Source organism: Ambystoma mexicanum, chromosome 10, assembly GCF_040938575.1.
Source record: "Ambystoma mexicanum isolate Mex_15411 chromosome 10, UKY_AmexF1_1, whole genome shotgun sequence".
Taxonomy (NCBI): domain Eukaryota; kingdom Metazoa; phylum Chordata; class Amphibia; order Caudata; family Ambystomatidae; genus Ambystoma; species Ambystoma mexicanum.
The window spans coordinates 1,135,664,128-1,135,678,916 of NC_090932.1; the positions used below are offsets into that span (position 1 = coordinate 1,135,664,128).

A 14,789-nucleotide genomic window follows, 5' to 3' on the forward strand; every position below is an offset into this window, starting at 1 on the left:
GACCCTCACACAAAACAAGACCAACACTAAGGACCCCATGGGAGACCTCACCACTAATCAACTATCAGTCATAAACCTCTCCATGCATGAACGTACACATGCTGAACAGTCTGTAGCTTTCAAGGGACTGACCCTCTGCCCCAGCTAGGAACTAGATACAATTCAAATCTGTGGGGAAATTGATGACTAGATTTGACACTTGTGTTTCAAAGAATATTCTATGAACAAAACAGTGAACAAAGGGCTGCCCCAGATTATGATGAGACAAGAAAGTGCTCAAACTGGACACCGCCATATGGGCCTTACTAAACATTTTGAACCTACATCGACTGTTTCAGAAAGCATGTAAAATCTGACATACTCAACAAACAGGTGACTAGATAGACCCTCAAACCCACAAGAGAGAAGAGTAATACAACAATACAAGGAAAGCATAATAAAACCAGCTGACAAAGGTGGCATGGATGTGGTCATGGGTACACAGAAATACAAAATGGAAGCATACAGACAACTTCCTGACCCAAATTATTACCAGGAACTTAGTCACAACCCTCCATTGAGTACAAAAAATCTCTAGAACAAATCTTTAAATCCATGCAAAGTTGCACAGCGGAAAACCTCCAACAACAGACACCAAGCAATCGAAGCCCTGGGGCCTGTATTTGCATCCAAAGATCCACAAGTCAGGAAACCTGGGGCACCCGTTCATCTCTGAAGTAAATACACTAAATACATTAACAGAATCCATATCTGGATATATTGAATACATCCTAAAACCTAGGATGATGAACACAGAATGGATCTGAGATTCATACTCACACATAGCAATTTCTGCTTCAATAAAAGGCACTTCCTACAAAAGACTGGGACAGCCATGGGCATAAGAATGGCACCCCAGTATGCTAACCTTTTCATGGTGGACCTCGAACAGGGTTTTTTGCAACAGCAATCCCTGAAGCCACTAACATACCTGCATTACATTGATGACATCTTCTTGATTTGGACACAAGGAAAAGACTCTCTTAAACAATTTGATGAATCACTAAATGGTTTTCACTGATGCATCAAGTTCAACATGGAACACCATACATTTCTTGGATAAAACTATCTTGGTTGGAAGGAACAGCCATCTGGAAACAGCTGTGTACAAAAAACCTACTGACAAGGAATAAATACTTGCTGGGGGCAAGTTTGCATCCAAGCCACACAAATCTGTCTGTCTTTTACAGACTGGCCTTTTGATACCAATGCATACGCTCCAACCGAAAGACAAGGGTCAACCAACTTGCCACACATGGCACATCCTTCCTGCAAAAGGGTCACCCCGCTAAACAAACTGTCAGTGAATTTGATCATGCATTGAAAATACCCAGAGACAACCTTCTCTAATGAAGAGACAGCAGAGAGACAGAGCAAATACCTTTGGTTGTCGCCTATCATCCAGCACTAACACAACTGAATAGGATTGTTAAGGATTTACAACCAATTTTTAGCAGGCAGAATGTGCTGAGAGACATCTTCAAAGAAGCTTCCCTAATTGCAAACAATCAACCGAAACACCTACCACAGTCTATGACCAGTAGTATATTTCCACAAGATCAAGAACAAAGAAGACCTGGAACATACCCTTGCAACGCCAGGAAATGCAAAACATGCCAACACATCTGCACTGGATCTGCAATAACAACCTCATAGAACCGAACAATACAGATACAATGGACATAAAACTACAAATCATCCAATGCAATATACCTCATCCAATGAAAACAGTGCATGCAAGGGAATTATGTGGGTGAGCCCTGCAAAGAGCTGCATGAAAGGATGAGCCTACATAGATACACTATCTCAACCCACAAAACAGAAACACCTGCGGGTCAACATTTCACACAGGATGGACATTCATTGCAGGATCTATCGGTGATGATTTTAAAAGGTGGTCTCACAAATACCACATACGGAAGGATGCGGGAGCCCAAGAACCTGAAGATGCTTAACCTAAAAGACAGCTGTCTGAACATAGATATTGATTTTATGACACACTATGGACAGCTTTCAGTCCAGGTCGAACCATGCAATCATATCAACAAAGTCAGAAGACAACCCTCCAGTACCATTTCTCACCATCAGATGTCAGACACTGTTATAATTATAATTTATTTTTTAGTGCACTTACTAGCAAAGAGGTTTCTAAGCACGGACTCAGTATTCAAGCCTGGTTTGCTCTGTGTCATCTTGCTTCCAAGACAAGCGTGTTGCCACTGAGCTATACTAACTGTGTCAAGACCCCTAATGTGTGAGGGGCACAGGACACCAACAACAGAAATCTTGGGTCTCTAAGCTGAAATGAGTGGCCCCCATTACCATGCATCAGACATTCTGAGATAACAGCGGACAGTGCACAGTTCAAAAAAGGGAAATGTTTTTTGCATCTGCCACGTGGTTTGCAAGCGAGGAAACAATCGTGATGCTTGAGGCATGGTGAGAAAACATTTGAGACTGCACCAGTTAAACCGTGAGAGCATATTTTGCCAGGAAACCTACAATGGCCTGGAATTACAAGGATGCTTCAAAACACATTTTTACGCTCCACATTTCAATTTGACTTTTACAAAAATATCAGTAATTTTATGAAACCTGTGAATATCACTTTAAGTCGCCCTGGGCCTAACTTAACTGCAACGTGAAAAGTATTTTTTCTCTTTTTAATAACTGAAACTCTCAGAATGTGTACTGTTTCCAAACCCTTATATGTTCTGTGTCTCTGCCAGTTGTTATGGTCTTCCAGACAAGACAGTAAATCCAATCCCACATTCCGAGCATACTGTTTCTTCAGCCAATGACGTTTAAAATGTTCCTTTTTTTTCTTCGCTTTGAGAATGTTCTGTACTTTGGCCTTCTTTTACTAATCATTTCACTCTCAAACACCTGACGAAATCTGTAGGACTTTGAAAGCTAATGCTTTGTTTCCATCTTTGCATAGTATTTTCAGTTAGTCCAATAAAAGGTATAAAAACATGCATGCTGTATGCGTGACGTAATAAAGCATAGATTATTTTAACATATCCATGTAGTGTACTCTCTAGAGATATGTGTCTGGACTAATTGTACTTTTGTATCAGCCTACTGGCCCTGCCTGAGATTTAAGCCTTGTTGTTGTGTCCACATTACCTACCTTAAGAGAGGTTTGGCTTCCCTTTTGTTGTTAGGTGTGTGAGCCTCATATTAGGGTTAGTGGTTGTAGTGCCCTAAGAGGGTTGTACAAAGACAGCCTTTACACAGGCACACACGTGGATGGCAGAGAGCTGTCTTATTTTTAAGGGTGACAATACAGAAGTCATTATGCTTGGAAGGTCCACTTACTGACAGCTGAGGTTTCCTTAGCCTAAAAATGTATTGGTCTTTCCCAAACCCACCATTAAAGCCATATTCGATTCCTTGTTATCCTTTGAATCCCAAATCAGCTCGATTTATAAAAGGAATCTAACATCCATGCCTACATGCTGAGAAACCTGCCACCATTCATTATAGCCCAACAGTGCCTAGACCTAATGACACTCCAAGGCTTATTGGCAGATTTGCAGATGGGCCTCTGATCACCTTAACCCAAAGTAGGCCCACCTCTTAAGAAGCAAGTGACCAATTGTCCGTAAAGCAAGTTTATTGTACAAACGGCCGGGAGGAGATAGATGACGCTGTAGAGTCAAACTAACCCGAGTCTCCTCGAACCACACAAGTTACACATTTTATACATTTTGTAACAGTTAAAATACTCCCACATATTTTATTACAAATCATCCCACCCACACATGAGTGTCCACGCCTATACAAACAAATACAATCTCCTTTCATGCTCACGTTCTCATTGGACACATTTATTTAACTACCATCCCCTTTAAAAATATCTTCACATCAGCTCATATTTACAGCATACCCCTTTTTGGGATCTTTACGTGGTAGGTCATGATGTCTTCCCATGGTTACACATTCACACAATAAAATATTTAATTGCAAGCTCCAGCTGGCTGCAGACCTCTAACCCTGAACATGATGCGCATGGTCTTTGCAAGGACACTTCAACGATATGAGGAGGGGAGAAATAGACAAGTTCCCTTTGAATTGGCGATAAATATCTTATCCACCCAGACTTGCTGGCATCCTTGTTTCACACACGTCATCTACATGACTACCAATTCAGCACACATAGCCTCTGGGCACATCCTGAGAAACTGATCGAAACCCATGAACCATTTTGCAACTGTGCCCTTAAGCGGCCCTTGCAATGGGCTTATTACTCGATCACAAGCCAGATGGCCGGACCTCCGTGGATAATTCCTACTAGGCTCCCATGTAATTCAAAAGATTGCATTTCCTTTCCAGTACCAAGACGTAAAAACCTGAGCCTGCCTGTAACTAACCATAACATATTATCACAGCTGCCCTTCCTCAGCCTTCAACCTTGGTAACCAGTTTTCGCCATCACACAGTTCATCTCACCAATCCATGCTCCTGGCCCTATATAATCCCTAACTATCAGAGGACTTGCGGCATGTGGATTTGTATATTCACTATGTACCCCAACTGTCCCAAAGACATGCCCCTCAAGGCCCCATGTATGTATGTCTTTAGATGTAGGTTCAAAACCACTGCATCCTCTTCACAGCAATTTCTTCATTGAAATCTCCTTTCTCGTGCTTGCACACAAATCTCTTCACTGCCCAACTTTTAGGTGCTACGTGGCACACCACACACCAACATTGTTTATATTTTCATCAGCAGTTTTAACAATATCTTGCTGCACGTCTGCAAATCTAAAATGTATTAACTTAAACACAAAGTAACACTAAAATTAACACTTATCCTATTGCCATTAACTACACTAGATACACGCTAAATCACAACATCGCATCAACATCGCTGTTCCCCCAGTCACCAATATGGCACGTGAAACCTGAACCCCTCTTTCTCATTGGGACCTTTATCGACCACCCAAACACAGACCGTAAGGGGCTTTAGAAAAACTGTCAATTTAGTCCAGAAAATAGACACCAAACTCATTAATGATGTAAATATAAGAGATCATATCTCTCCTGTCTCCATTAGAACAGTGGATATAATTTAGAAATCTCTGCCTCATCCACAAGGCCCTACTCTGCTGTACCCCTGACTACATAAGAACACTTTTCAAACCATACTTTTCTTCACAAAATCTTTCATCAGTTAAGAAACAGCTCATTACCACTTCCAGATTCAGAAAAAAAGGAATAGGTGGAAAAATAATCCACAACATCAGACTTACTATGAAATTCCCAACCTGCTCCCAAGCCTTCCTGACAGGATCCGCAGCAGCTGCATCAACAATAATAAGTGAAAAATCATCACCCTACCATAAGAGACCACGCTCCTTCTCACCTTTGCTAACCTCAATGCACTTGTAAAGATAGGACTCAGGATCCCTGACCAAACCACTTTCCACCCTCTACGACTTGCTTTTTTGGTACCATAGAATTAAGTGCAAAGATCCCTGAAGGCCACCTACAGTAGCTAAACTAAACAAGATGAAAATAAAATTACCCTCCTTGGGCGATTCATTAAAATAAAATATATATTTGTATATTTTTCCCTTCTACAACAAGTTGCCTGGATTTGAGAAGAACCCTCCTATTGATCAGATGCCATTTGCTCAGACTGACAGTAAGTTTATTCAGTTTGTGTTACTGTGTTTTCATTTGCAGGAGTGGGTTGTTATGGTTTTCAGTTATGTTGTGTTTATGGTGTGTTTCATCACTTTTTTATATGCTAAGTATTTTCCTTGTGTTTTTCCCTATTCCTCGTGTTTTGTCTCTGTCATGTGTGGCTTGGCTTCCTCTGCCTTACTATATTATACATCAGAAAAGCAGATGGCATAATCCATTGAACAGAACACATTTCATGGCTATTTTATTTGTATTGCACCTAATAATCTATACCATCGTTAATGACCTTCTTATTTCAGCGTTTCTTAACTGTCAACAATGTTGTCTGCTCTCCTATGGTGCACTTGTTTCTTATTAATATTAAGAGTAAATAAATTGTTGTTTAAAATGTTATCTTCAGCTATGTGAACTGGACGATCTGTTAAAAAACAATAAAACTTAAACTAAAAAAGACTGCTATTTTATCAGAACTTTGCTTGAATTTAACATTAACAATTTGTAAGCATTTGTATAGCGCGCTGAACGAACTAAATTGTATATAGGCGCGGATTGAAATGAGACAACACGAGAGAAGAAGCCGAAAAACGTGTTGCTAGGAAGTCAGTCCAAACCAGGAGACCAATCTACATTAGTAATTCCCGCCTGTCCAAATTACTTCAACAGGTGGGGTTTTAAAGCCTAGCGAAAGTGGCAAAGAGATTTAAGGACCCAAATCTCCAAACAGAGACTGTTCCATAGCTTTGGCCCGTAAACTCCAAATCTGCAGTCCCCCCTGAACACACAGTTTGAGGGGGGAATGAGCAGCAACAGTTTGTTGTTTGACCACAGCCTACGGGTTGGTTGATAACAACAGATTTTTTTTAATGCTTTGCCATTCATTTCATTTCAGTATTTAGCACATGCTTGTTTTCTGGAAGTTTCCGCTGCTGAACCCACCCATTTTGGAGAGTACATCCAGCCCTTGGCCCATCCTACTAAAGCAGAGGGAGGAATACCGTCTGTTTGCCTATTTTACCTCTTGGGCTTTTCTCCTCAGAGCCCAGTTGTGTTATAGGTCTGGGTATTGTACACAGAAACTCCCCATTGTACCTTTTCTGTCCAGAATCAGATTTCACCACAATTCCATCTTTTCTTCGTGTCCACCCTTATTCGATTACCATAACTCTCTCAATTTCATTGCTGTTCTCTACTTAGCTACTGCCTTATTGTCGAGCCTTACAATATTCCGTTTCCTAGTTCTCCCACCCGAGCACTTTATATTCATTTTTTGTATGTTAGTTTCTTATTTGGTGATAGTTGTTTTTAGGGTTGTCTTACTTTACATGAATTGATTTTTCTGGGATAGAGGTCATTATTAATCGAATGTCATTCAAAATAACTGAATACCTTTAACAAGAACACATATATCACACTTCCATCTTGCTGCCTTTCCCACAGTTTCTTGATGGAGAAGCTCCAGCCACTTGAGGTATCGGGATGAATTTAAGGTAGGTTTGTGCCTATGCAATCCCATTAGCACCACTGCAAAATACATTTGCACAACATTAGTGCTGCCTCCAATGCAATTGTGCATGCACACACTATGTCCGTGCATCTTCATACTTACTGTAATGCTGCCCCAGGGGCTGGATTACTGTGCATTTGTGCATACACAATTGCTTTAGCGCTGGTGCAAGTGCTTTGCAAAGGCATTTTCAATGGCACTAATACAACAGCGCTTGCGCAAATACAATTTCGGCATGCGCAAAATGCATTTCTGCTTGCACGAATTTCAGTTATCCAGCCCCTGAAGTCTAAATGGAGGGTTTTCATCATTTCAAAGATGCCAAGTGACCTGGGAGGCAAAGATCTCCAGGTTGCTCTCCCTTTAATTTCAAAACTAGATCAGCATCTACACAGGAAGAACTCAACCAGAGGGTTTTGAAGGTTCGGTTTTCTGCAGGTTGCTTTGATCAGGGTCTGCATCTTATTCCATTGACACACAGTCACCTTTTCCCTGTTGAAAGATAGTCCAATATTTAAGGAGCTCATCTGGCTGGAAGCCATGCGAGGTGATGAGGCGGCTATAGTGACAGATGGAGAAAGCAATGCGCCAGCTATTGAAGTCCGATTTCCTGGGTGGAGCTTCTGGGGTAACATTTAAGGCCTTTAGACAGAGGGCCACATACACATCCTCAAGGTGCAGCTTTTTAACGCTGAAAGAGACAGCAAAGATTTTTGCTGCCAGGTCGCCAGAGAAAACATAGCCAGTTCCAGAACAGAAGGTGGGGTACCTGCGGTCAGGATAAATCTCAGGTGGTATGTACCATTTACTGCTGCTATCACGCACGGGTCCAGCATTTATCAAGCAACCAGTGAAGTACATGTGCCTGGGAGGCTGATCGGGTTTTAAGAGGTAGTGGATTAAGTATTCAGTGTTGACAAACACATCACAGTCTGCTTTCATGACATACGTGGTGTTCGGACAGAATGTTGCTACCCAATTCAAACCCATGAGTGTCTTAATGGTCAAGTTTTTGTAGGTGTCTAAATATTCGTGTTGCACAATATCATGATACTGTCTGCTCTCCTCGAAGATATCTTGCTGAAGTTTGCTTTCTGGTTGAGTTGTGATGCCCAGCAAAAAGATTCTGACTATTCGGATGCCGGGCACCAAGCTCTCATTTCCCCATGTTTGCCGAATAACCTGCCTGGCTTGTACGAGACTGGGTTCAGAGGGAACAAGCCATATCAAAAAAGGAAGGCCATCTCGACATTTGTCAGCTTCATTTATTATAAACCTGAACTGGATTGACGTTGGGCTCCTAGTGCTATTAATGTGGTGAGCCCCCACTGTGTTCCGCAAACCAGTGTCCTGTGCAGGTGGCAATTCTGTTGGAGCAGCCAGAGGGCCCAATGATAAATTGCTTCGAAAGTTGGTCTTAATCTCTTCTGGCAAATATTCCTGAACTAAGGAGGCCATTTTGTACGTCGCCATAGGTGATATTTTTAGAAGCCATTCATATTGGTAATAAACAAGAAAGGCAATAGCAAAAAAGGCAAGCACCATCCCAATGCGATGGACGTGTAACCGAGGCTTAGGTATCCATCTGTTTCTTGTGATGTGGCAAAGATCTATACCACGTTGTAGCATGTTCTAGGCTTCGAATAGTGCCTTGATCCAAGGGAAATGTTGAATTTCAATCTCTCTAATCAGAGAAATTCTTCTTCCTTGTTTTCCGCTTTGGAATGTTTTCTGGAATAGCCTGTGTTCAAGAGTAAGGATATAGTTAGGTACCAAAATAAATGAATGTTCAATTCCATTGTCATTATTTTGCATAACTGAGCAGTGATTGAAAAGAACAGTGTTACAGTACATCCAACAGAGGTCATGTTACTTTGGGAGGCTGAAAGGAGAGGGCATGCAAGATATGTTATTAAACAGCAGGCATTGTGGTACAGAGGCCAACCTGCTGACTGTAGAATCTGGAGACCTGACTTCTAATTCTGACCTCCCCTCTTTGCCAAATTCTGGACACATTTCTTCCATGTGCCTCTGTTCCCATTTGGTGTGCTTGGGGACTGGTCGTGACCAGTAGTAGCTATTAATAAAGCAACTACGAATGTACGCAGATATTGGTCTAGCAAATTCTGTGGATCAGCTTTCTGCAGCCGGTGACCCCCAGAGCTTGGCAGGGTAGCCCCAACATCCTAGTCTACAGGAACCTCCTCTGGCGATCAGATTTTCCACTCATCTGCAAGGCATATACACCATGACAGTCTATCGTGGAACCCCTCCCAACCTGACCTGAAAACTAAACGCTCTGTGCACCAGAGGTATATCTCTGCCATGCAATGTCTTTTTCCCATGTATGTGTTTGTAATATAGATCAGTCGTAAATGTGTAGCCAAGGCATGTGAAGTTGGGACCATCCCATATTAAATGCTCTTCTGGTACATTAGAGAAGCACACTTCTTTTTTGGCCAGTTTTTATAGCAGATCATGCATACTCATGGCTTCTGAAGGCTCAGCCACCTGTATTTGGTGCACCACCTCAGTGGTATTGCTGTTCCATGTGCAGTCATGCCTTGGCATTTTTCTTTTTCTAATCCAATTGTATCCCACTTTCCCAAACAGTGGATATACATCAGTGGCATTGATCAGCGTCATTTGTATATTTTGAAGAAGCACAGTTAGTGATAGGCCCCGGTCCCTTAGCAGATTAGAGACAGAGCCTTAGCAGTAACTTCTAATAGGATCTGCAAACCTTGGCACTCCATTCGTTTCGGACTACAAATCCCATCAATCCTAGACAGCATAGTCAATGGTGAGGGATAATGAGCAGTGTAGTTCAAAACATCTGGTGAGCCGATGGTAGTAGATTCCTGAGCCAGCTGCCCAATGAGTGACAGCCAGAAATCTTTTAGAGTATATCGAGAATTGATGGTGATTTTGTTGCTACCATGATACCACTACCTTGATCCATTGTGCTGGAACCTGAATGCTGAATGGCCTTCCTCACTGTCGCTACTCACAATTGTTTCCATAGCAATTAGATAGGATTGGGTGTAGAGAAGATTTCGGTTGCAAATGTAACAAGGTGCACAACATTTCAGGAATTTTCGGCCCTCTCCCCAAAAGGCTTTATGGAGCCACACACTTAATAATCTAAAACTAACTTTCAGAAATGTACTATAACATTCTTATTTCCTAACAAGCGTAATTTTTGTATTACTCTTTTTTTATTCGGTTCCGAATAAGAAAACAGGCAAGGAAAACATTAGACGTTAAACAATACAATAGAAGAGTTAACAGTAAAGGACCCAACATTCAAGGACAAACACGCGCTCAGTTCATGATGTATCACAACGTAAATTGTAGATTGTCTAGTTGACGTTGGTTCCTGCTTCTGCCAAATCTTTACATACTTCTTGGTACGACCAGGGCATCTCTATATTCCTTCCTCCATAGACATACATTTATCAAGATCTCTTTCCCAATGATCAAGTGTGGGGGCATTGACAATACCCCATTTCATTGCTATGTTTCATTTAGCTACGATAAGTGCATTTGATATAAAAAGTTTTTCACAGTGGGAGTCAGTAATTTCACCCCACACACCCAACAAGCATGGATTACCAGGGATTGTCTGGTCCAATGTAGCTAATGTCCGTTTTAGGATTCCCAAGCAGAATTTTCAAAGAATAGGACAGTGCCAGACCATATAATAAGTGCGAGTTGTAATATGGCAGCTAAGACAGGCAGGATATGCGGCACATCCCCAATTGAACAACATGTCACAGGCATAGTATACGCAGGATCTTTAGCTGTATCAGCCTGAACCAGGCAGAATTGCTATTTTGTGTGGAGACATTAACGCCTCCTGCCAATCCTCTGATTCAACGGATCCACCATTGGCCGCCCCTTTTTGCTTGAGTTTATTGAGGGTATGTGGAGTGAAATTAAGGATAACCTGATAAACTTGTTTTTATTGGGATCAGTAACAATTCAGCATTCAAATGAACACGCTTAATTTTAATCTCCAATTCTAATGCACAGTGCTTTGATGCCTGGCGTTTCATGGGTCAGGCTGCAAAACCCCCTGTACATAACAGGAACAGGCTTCTAATGCCATCTTGAAAAGAATTGGCTGCCATTTATTTTCAAGAAAGAAGCAGGACAATTTTACGTTTTGAAAGAAGGATTGATGGTGAACATAAAATAGCTTGTTCCTCTAAATATTCACTGCGCTACATCAAGATGTACTGGGCAAATCCTGGCCAGCAGATAAATAATGATGTTTAAGAGAAAATAGAACTGAAATCTAGAAAAACCTTTTAGTCACCAGGAAGGCGGCCATCTTAGAATGTCCCAGGTTTTGAAAGTTCGAAGAAAGTGTTAGAGACTCAGTTAGTGCAGGGTTTAGAGCATTACTTTTTTAGACCACACAGTTCCTCTCTTTAGAAGCAAACTGTTGGAGCTGATGACGTAGTCGTAAAAAGATCCAGTTATTCTTACGTTTTCGATCAAGTGTGTTGCAAGAAAATGTCTTCTCATACCGAACAGGTACCTGCAGTTACCAGATAGGAGATACTTACCTGAGGTCGGCGAGGGATAGGTATTAAAGCAGCTGTATTTGCGAGGTAATCAGAATAACCCTACAAAGCAATGTGATTGATGACAGGATGCCCAGGGTACAACAATTGAACTGGTACCAGATACAGAATTTACCAAACATAAAGATAAAACCGGCATTACAATTTAGCCATATGTTTGTTTTGTTTCCAAAGGATGTGGTTATGCAATAGAGCACCTTCTAAAAATGGATATAACAAGTGCTGTGCCAAGCGCGCTTGATGGCCTTGAAATTTTACAAGGGAAGGAAGTACTGTGGTTAAATGAATTGGAGTACTCCCTGGAGATCTGCGTTGGGTTTGTCGAAACCTACCCCACATGAAGCTATATGCTTGGAACTGGGCATAACATCCTTGCTCAGCAAGGGGCAGATAACGTGAGGTAAATGGTATTTAAAAATGTTAGGGACTAATAAAGATCTGGCATATTTGATTTGACATTTTAATGAGGTATTTCTGTCGGACATGGGTGGAAAAATATGCACCACCTGGCTCAAGGAGATACACCTATTTTTTGATGAGATAAATGCAAGCCTAGAGCCTCTTATAAATTGCTGTAACAACATTAGAAAAGTAGTTGAAAAGAAGCTTTTTAAACAGTATGTATTACAAGGTTTCCCTTCAAAAGATCCCTTTAAATATATTGTTGTTACAAGAAATGGAAAAATAAGACGCCTTCTGATGAGACTGCGCTTTGACCAGTTGTCCACTGCTGCTCTTTGGGATCCAGGGAAAAGATCCCATGGTCAGAAAGGATCTGTAGATGTTGCCAGTTAGAGGTGGCAACCATTAGACATCTATTTACCTCTTGTAATGAGATGGAGGCAATATATTGTAAAGCGTTTAGACATATAGTTCACAATATGGAAAGTATTGTGTCAGATCAGTTTTGGTCTATGATTGTTTCAGGGGAATGTACCATTGCTGCCGTTTCTTATGTTTGGGTTTTACTGGAGAATAGATATCTTAAATGAAAAGCTACTTTTATGAGGTGACCCTGAGAAGATGCGAAGTGATCAAAGAACTGTAATGATGTTTTTTTTGCACAGGATGAATTGTGATGAAAAGTTGTATATGTTTTAATGTTATTCCTTTTTAAATGTATGGTGTAAATGGTTTTTCTTTACCAAATCACCTAGTTAAAACAAATATAAATATGTTTGTTTAATTTGTTTGCATATACAAGCAATTTAAAAAATATATACATTGCATAATTACGTTATAGAATATTAATGAACTATGCAGGGCTTTCCAAGATACAACAATATTTAGTTCTAAAAGGATAATAAGACACATCACAGAGAAGCTCTTTGACAGGCCACTTTGCCACACTTAAGTAAAAGAAATAAGGTCATTTGTAGTGTGCTAACGACCTAGCAGATATATAAGCACAAACACCTAGATACTTGTAGCCAAAAATGTGGGAGAAATGTAATATTGGAATAAAGAAAAGCCGGAAACAGTAGTGCTAAAAGAATGTCATCAAGTCGGAGATTGGAATTAACAAATTCTAACAAAAGAAGGTCTTTCATTTTCTTCTGGAAGATAACAAGCATTCCTGTGCACTGCTGTGAAGCGGGTGTGGGGCTATTTAGACGAGAGACTGCCACAGTTGCAAGAGTGTCCCTGATTCACAGAGGCACACACGTGCCACTGTGGCAGTCCCTACTCCCATTCTCCTGATCATGGCCTCCCCTATAAGAGGCACCGGGGAAGACGTGTCACCAATTAATTAAGTCACTCACACGGCATGCCGCTTACACATTCATATTTGTCAATGGGCTGTTACCCGTCAAAACCAAAATTGAGTGTTTTCACCCAATATGGAGGTACAAAAGGTACAGAGCTATGCAAAACAGAAGGGGAATGCACGTCGGAAATGTTATCACCACTCTCTGCTGCTCCTCCATTGGAGCTCATTTTGCTCTAAATCGTAATTTGGCAGCGGTGAGGCTCCCGCTTCCAAATCATGCGCTACCTTTTGCCCTGTACATTTGCACTCCGCCATGTCAGAGTGGTAGGCAGCGTTTACAATTACAATTAAACAACTTTTGTATGGCATTTGTATGGCAGAGAGGAATGGGGTGGCGGAAACTCAAGTTGCGTTCCAACCCTCGTCCCTGCCATACAAATGAACAAAATGGCGTGGCGTGAATGAAAGGCGTAAAAGCTTTTTACACCTTTCTTTCACATTATGCCACTATGGAACATGAGCTTCATTTTGTCACTGCAGGAAAATGGAGCAGAGAGGAAAATTAAGGTGTAAAAGCAGTACTCCTTGCTTTTACGCCCTGATTCTGCCCCATTTAAAATGAGGCAGATAGCCTCCCCAAAATAGGAACGTAGCATTTTCTTTATGTTCCTCCACAGATAAGGACCTGTCTTTGATTTTCATGTGTTGTTTTAAGTTTAAATCACGAAATATGGTTGTCATTTTGGAAAAATGTCCACAATTCATAAAAAATGTTGGCCACAGCATGCAACAAACAAACTGCCCCTCATATCCTGCGCCTTCAAGTATCTGCACACAGTTCCTCTTCTTCTGAAAAAAGACCCTTGAGCAGAAGGATTGGATTGAGAGCCTAAAAGGCTCGAAGCCCCGCCCAACATGCCCCCCTTGCACATACCAGTGTCCACAGTGCACACAACACTTAGTAATTCATTGGTTCCCTGTCGCGATGTGGATCGAGGACTGGGAGCCGACGTCCGCCGAGCATTCATGACAGGGGACCCCAGGTCTTAAACGGCCTGTATCCTGAAATGCTGGTTTTACATGTACTCCCCTGTTTCGGAAGTAGACGTGTACAAGAAAGTGCACAACCCCTCTTGTCCTACATTCCAGTCAGTGCAAGGCTGGCAGACATTTGAACATGCCTGCGTCTGCTTTATGCATTCTCCTGCGCTTAGCCTTGGACAGAGCATACCAGACATAGGGGCAGATGCTGCAAATAGGACCTTTCCAGAGGCGCATCGCTTTGTGAA

General features: G+C 41.5%; 1 protein-coding gene across 1 annotated transcript in view; it reads right to left on the reverse strand.

The window, feature by feature from the left end:
* Positions 1 to 3,650: 3,650 nt before the first annotated feature.
* The window catches only part of LOC138492081 (beta-1,3-galactosyltransferase 2-like), a 148,764-nt gene continuing 137,625 nt past the window's right edge, over positions 3,651 to 14,789 (reverse strand). Inside the window, exon 2 of the mRNA XM_069619041.1 lies at positions 3,651 to 8,938. Within this exon, the coding sequence (XP_069475142.1) occupies positions 7,660 to 8,826 (1,167 nt within the window). The 5' untranslated portion in view covers positions 8,827 to 8,938 and the 3' untranslated portion in view covers positions 3,651 to 7,659. The remainder of the gene's footprint in view (positions 8,939 to 14,789) is intronic.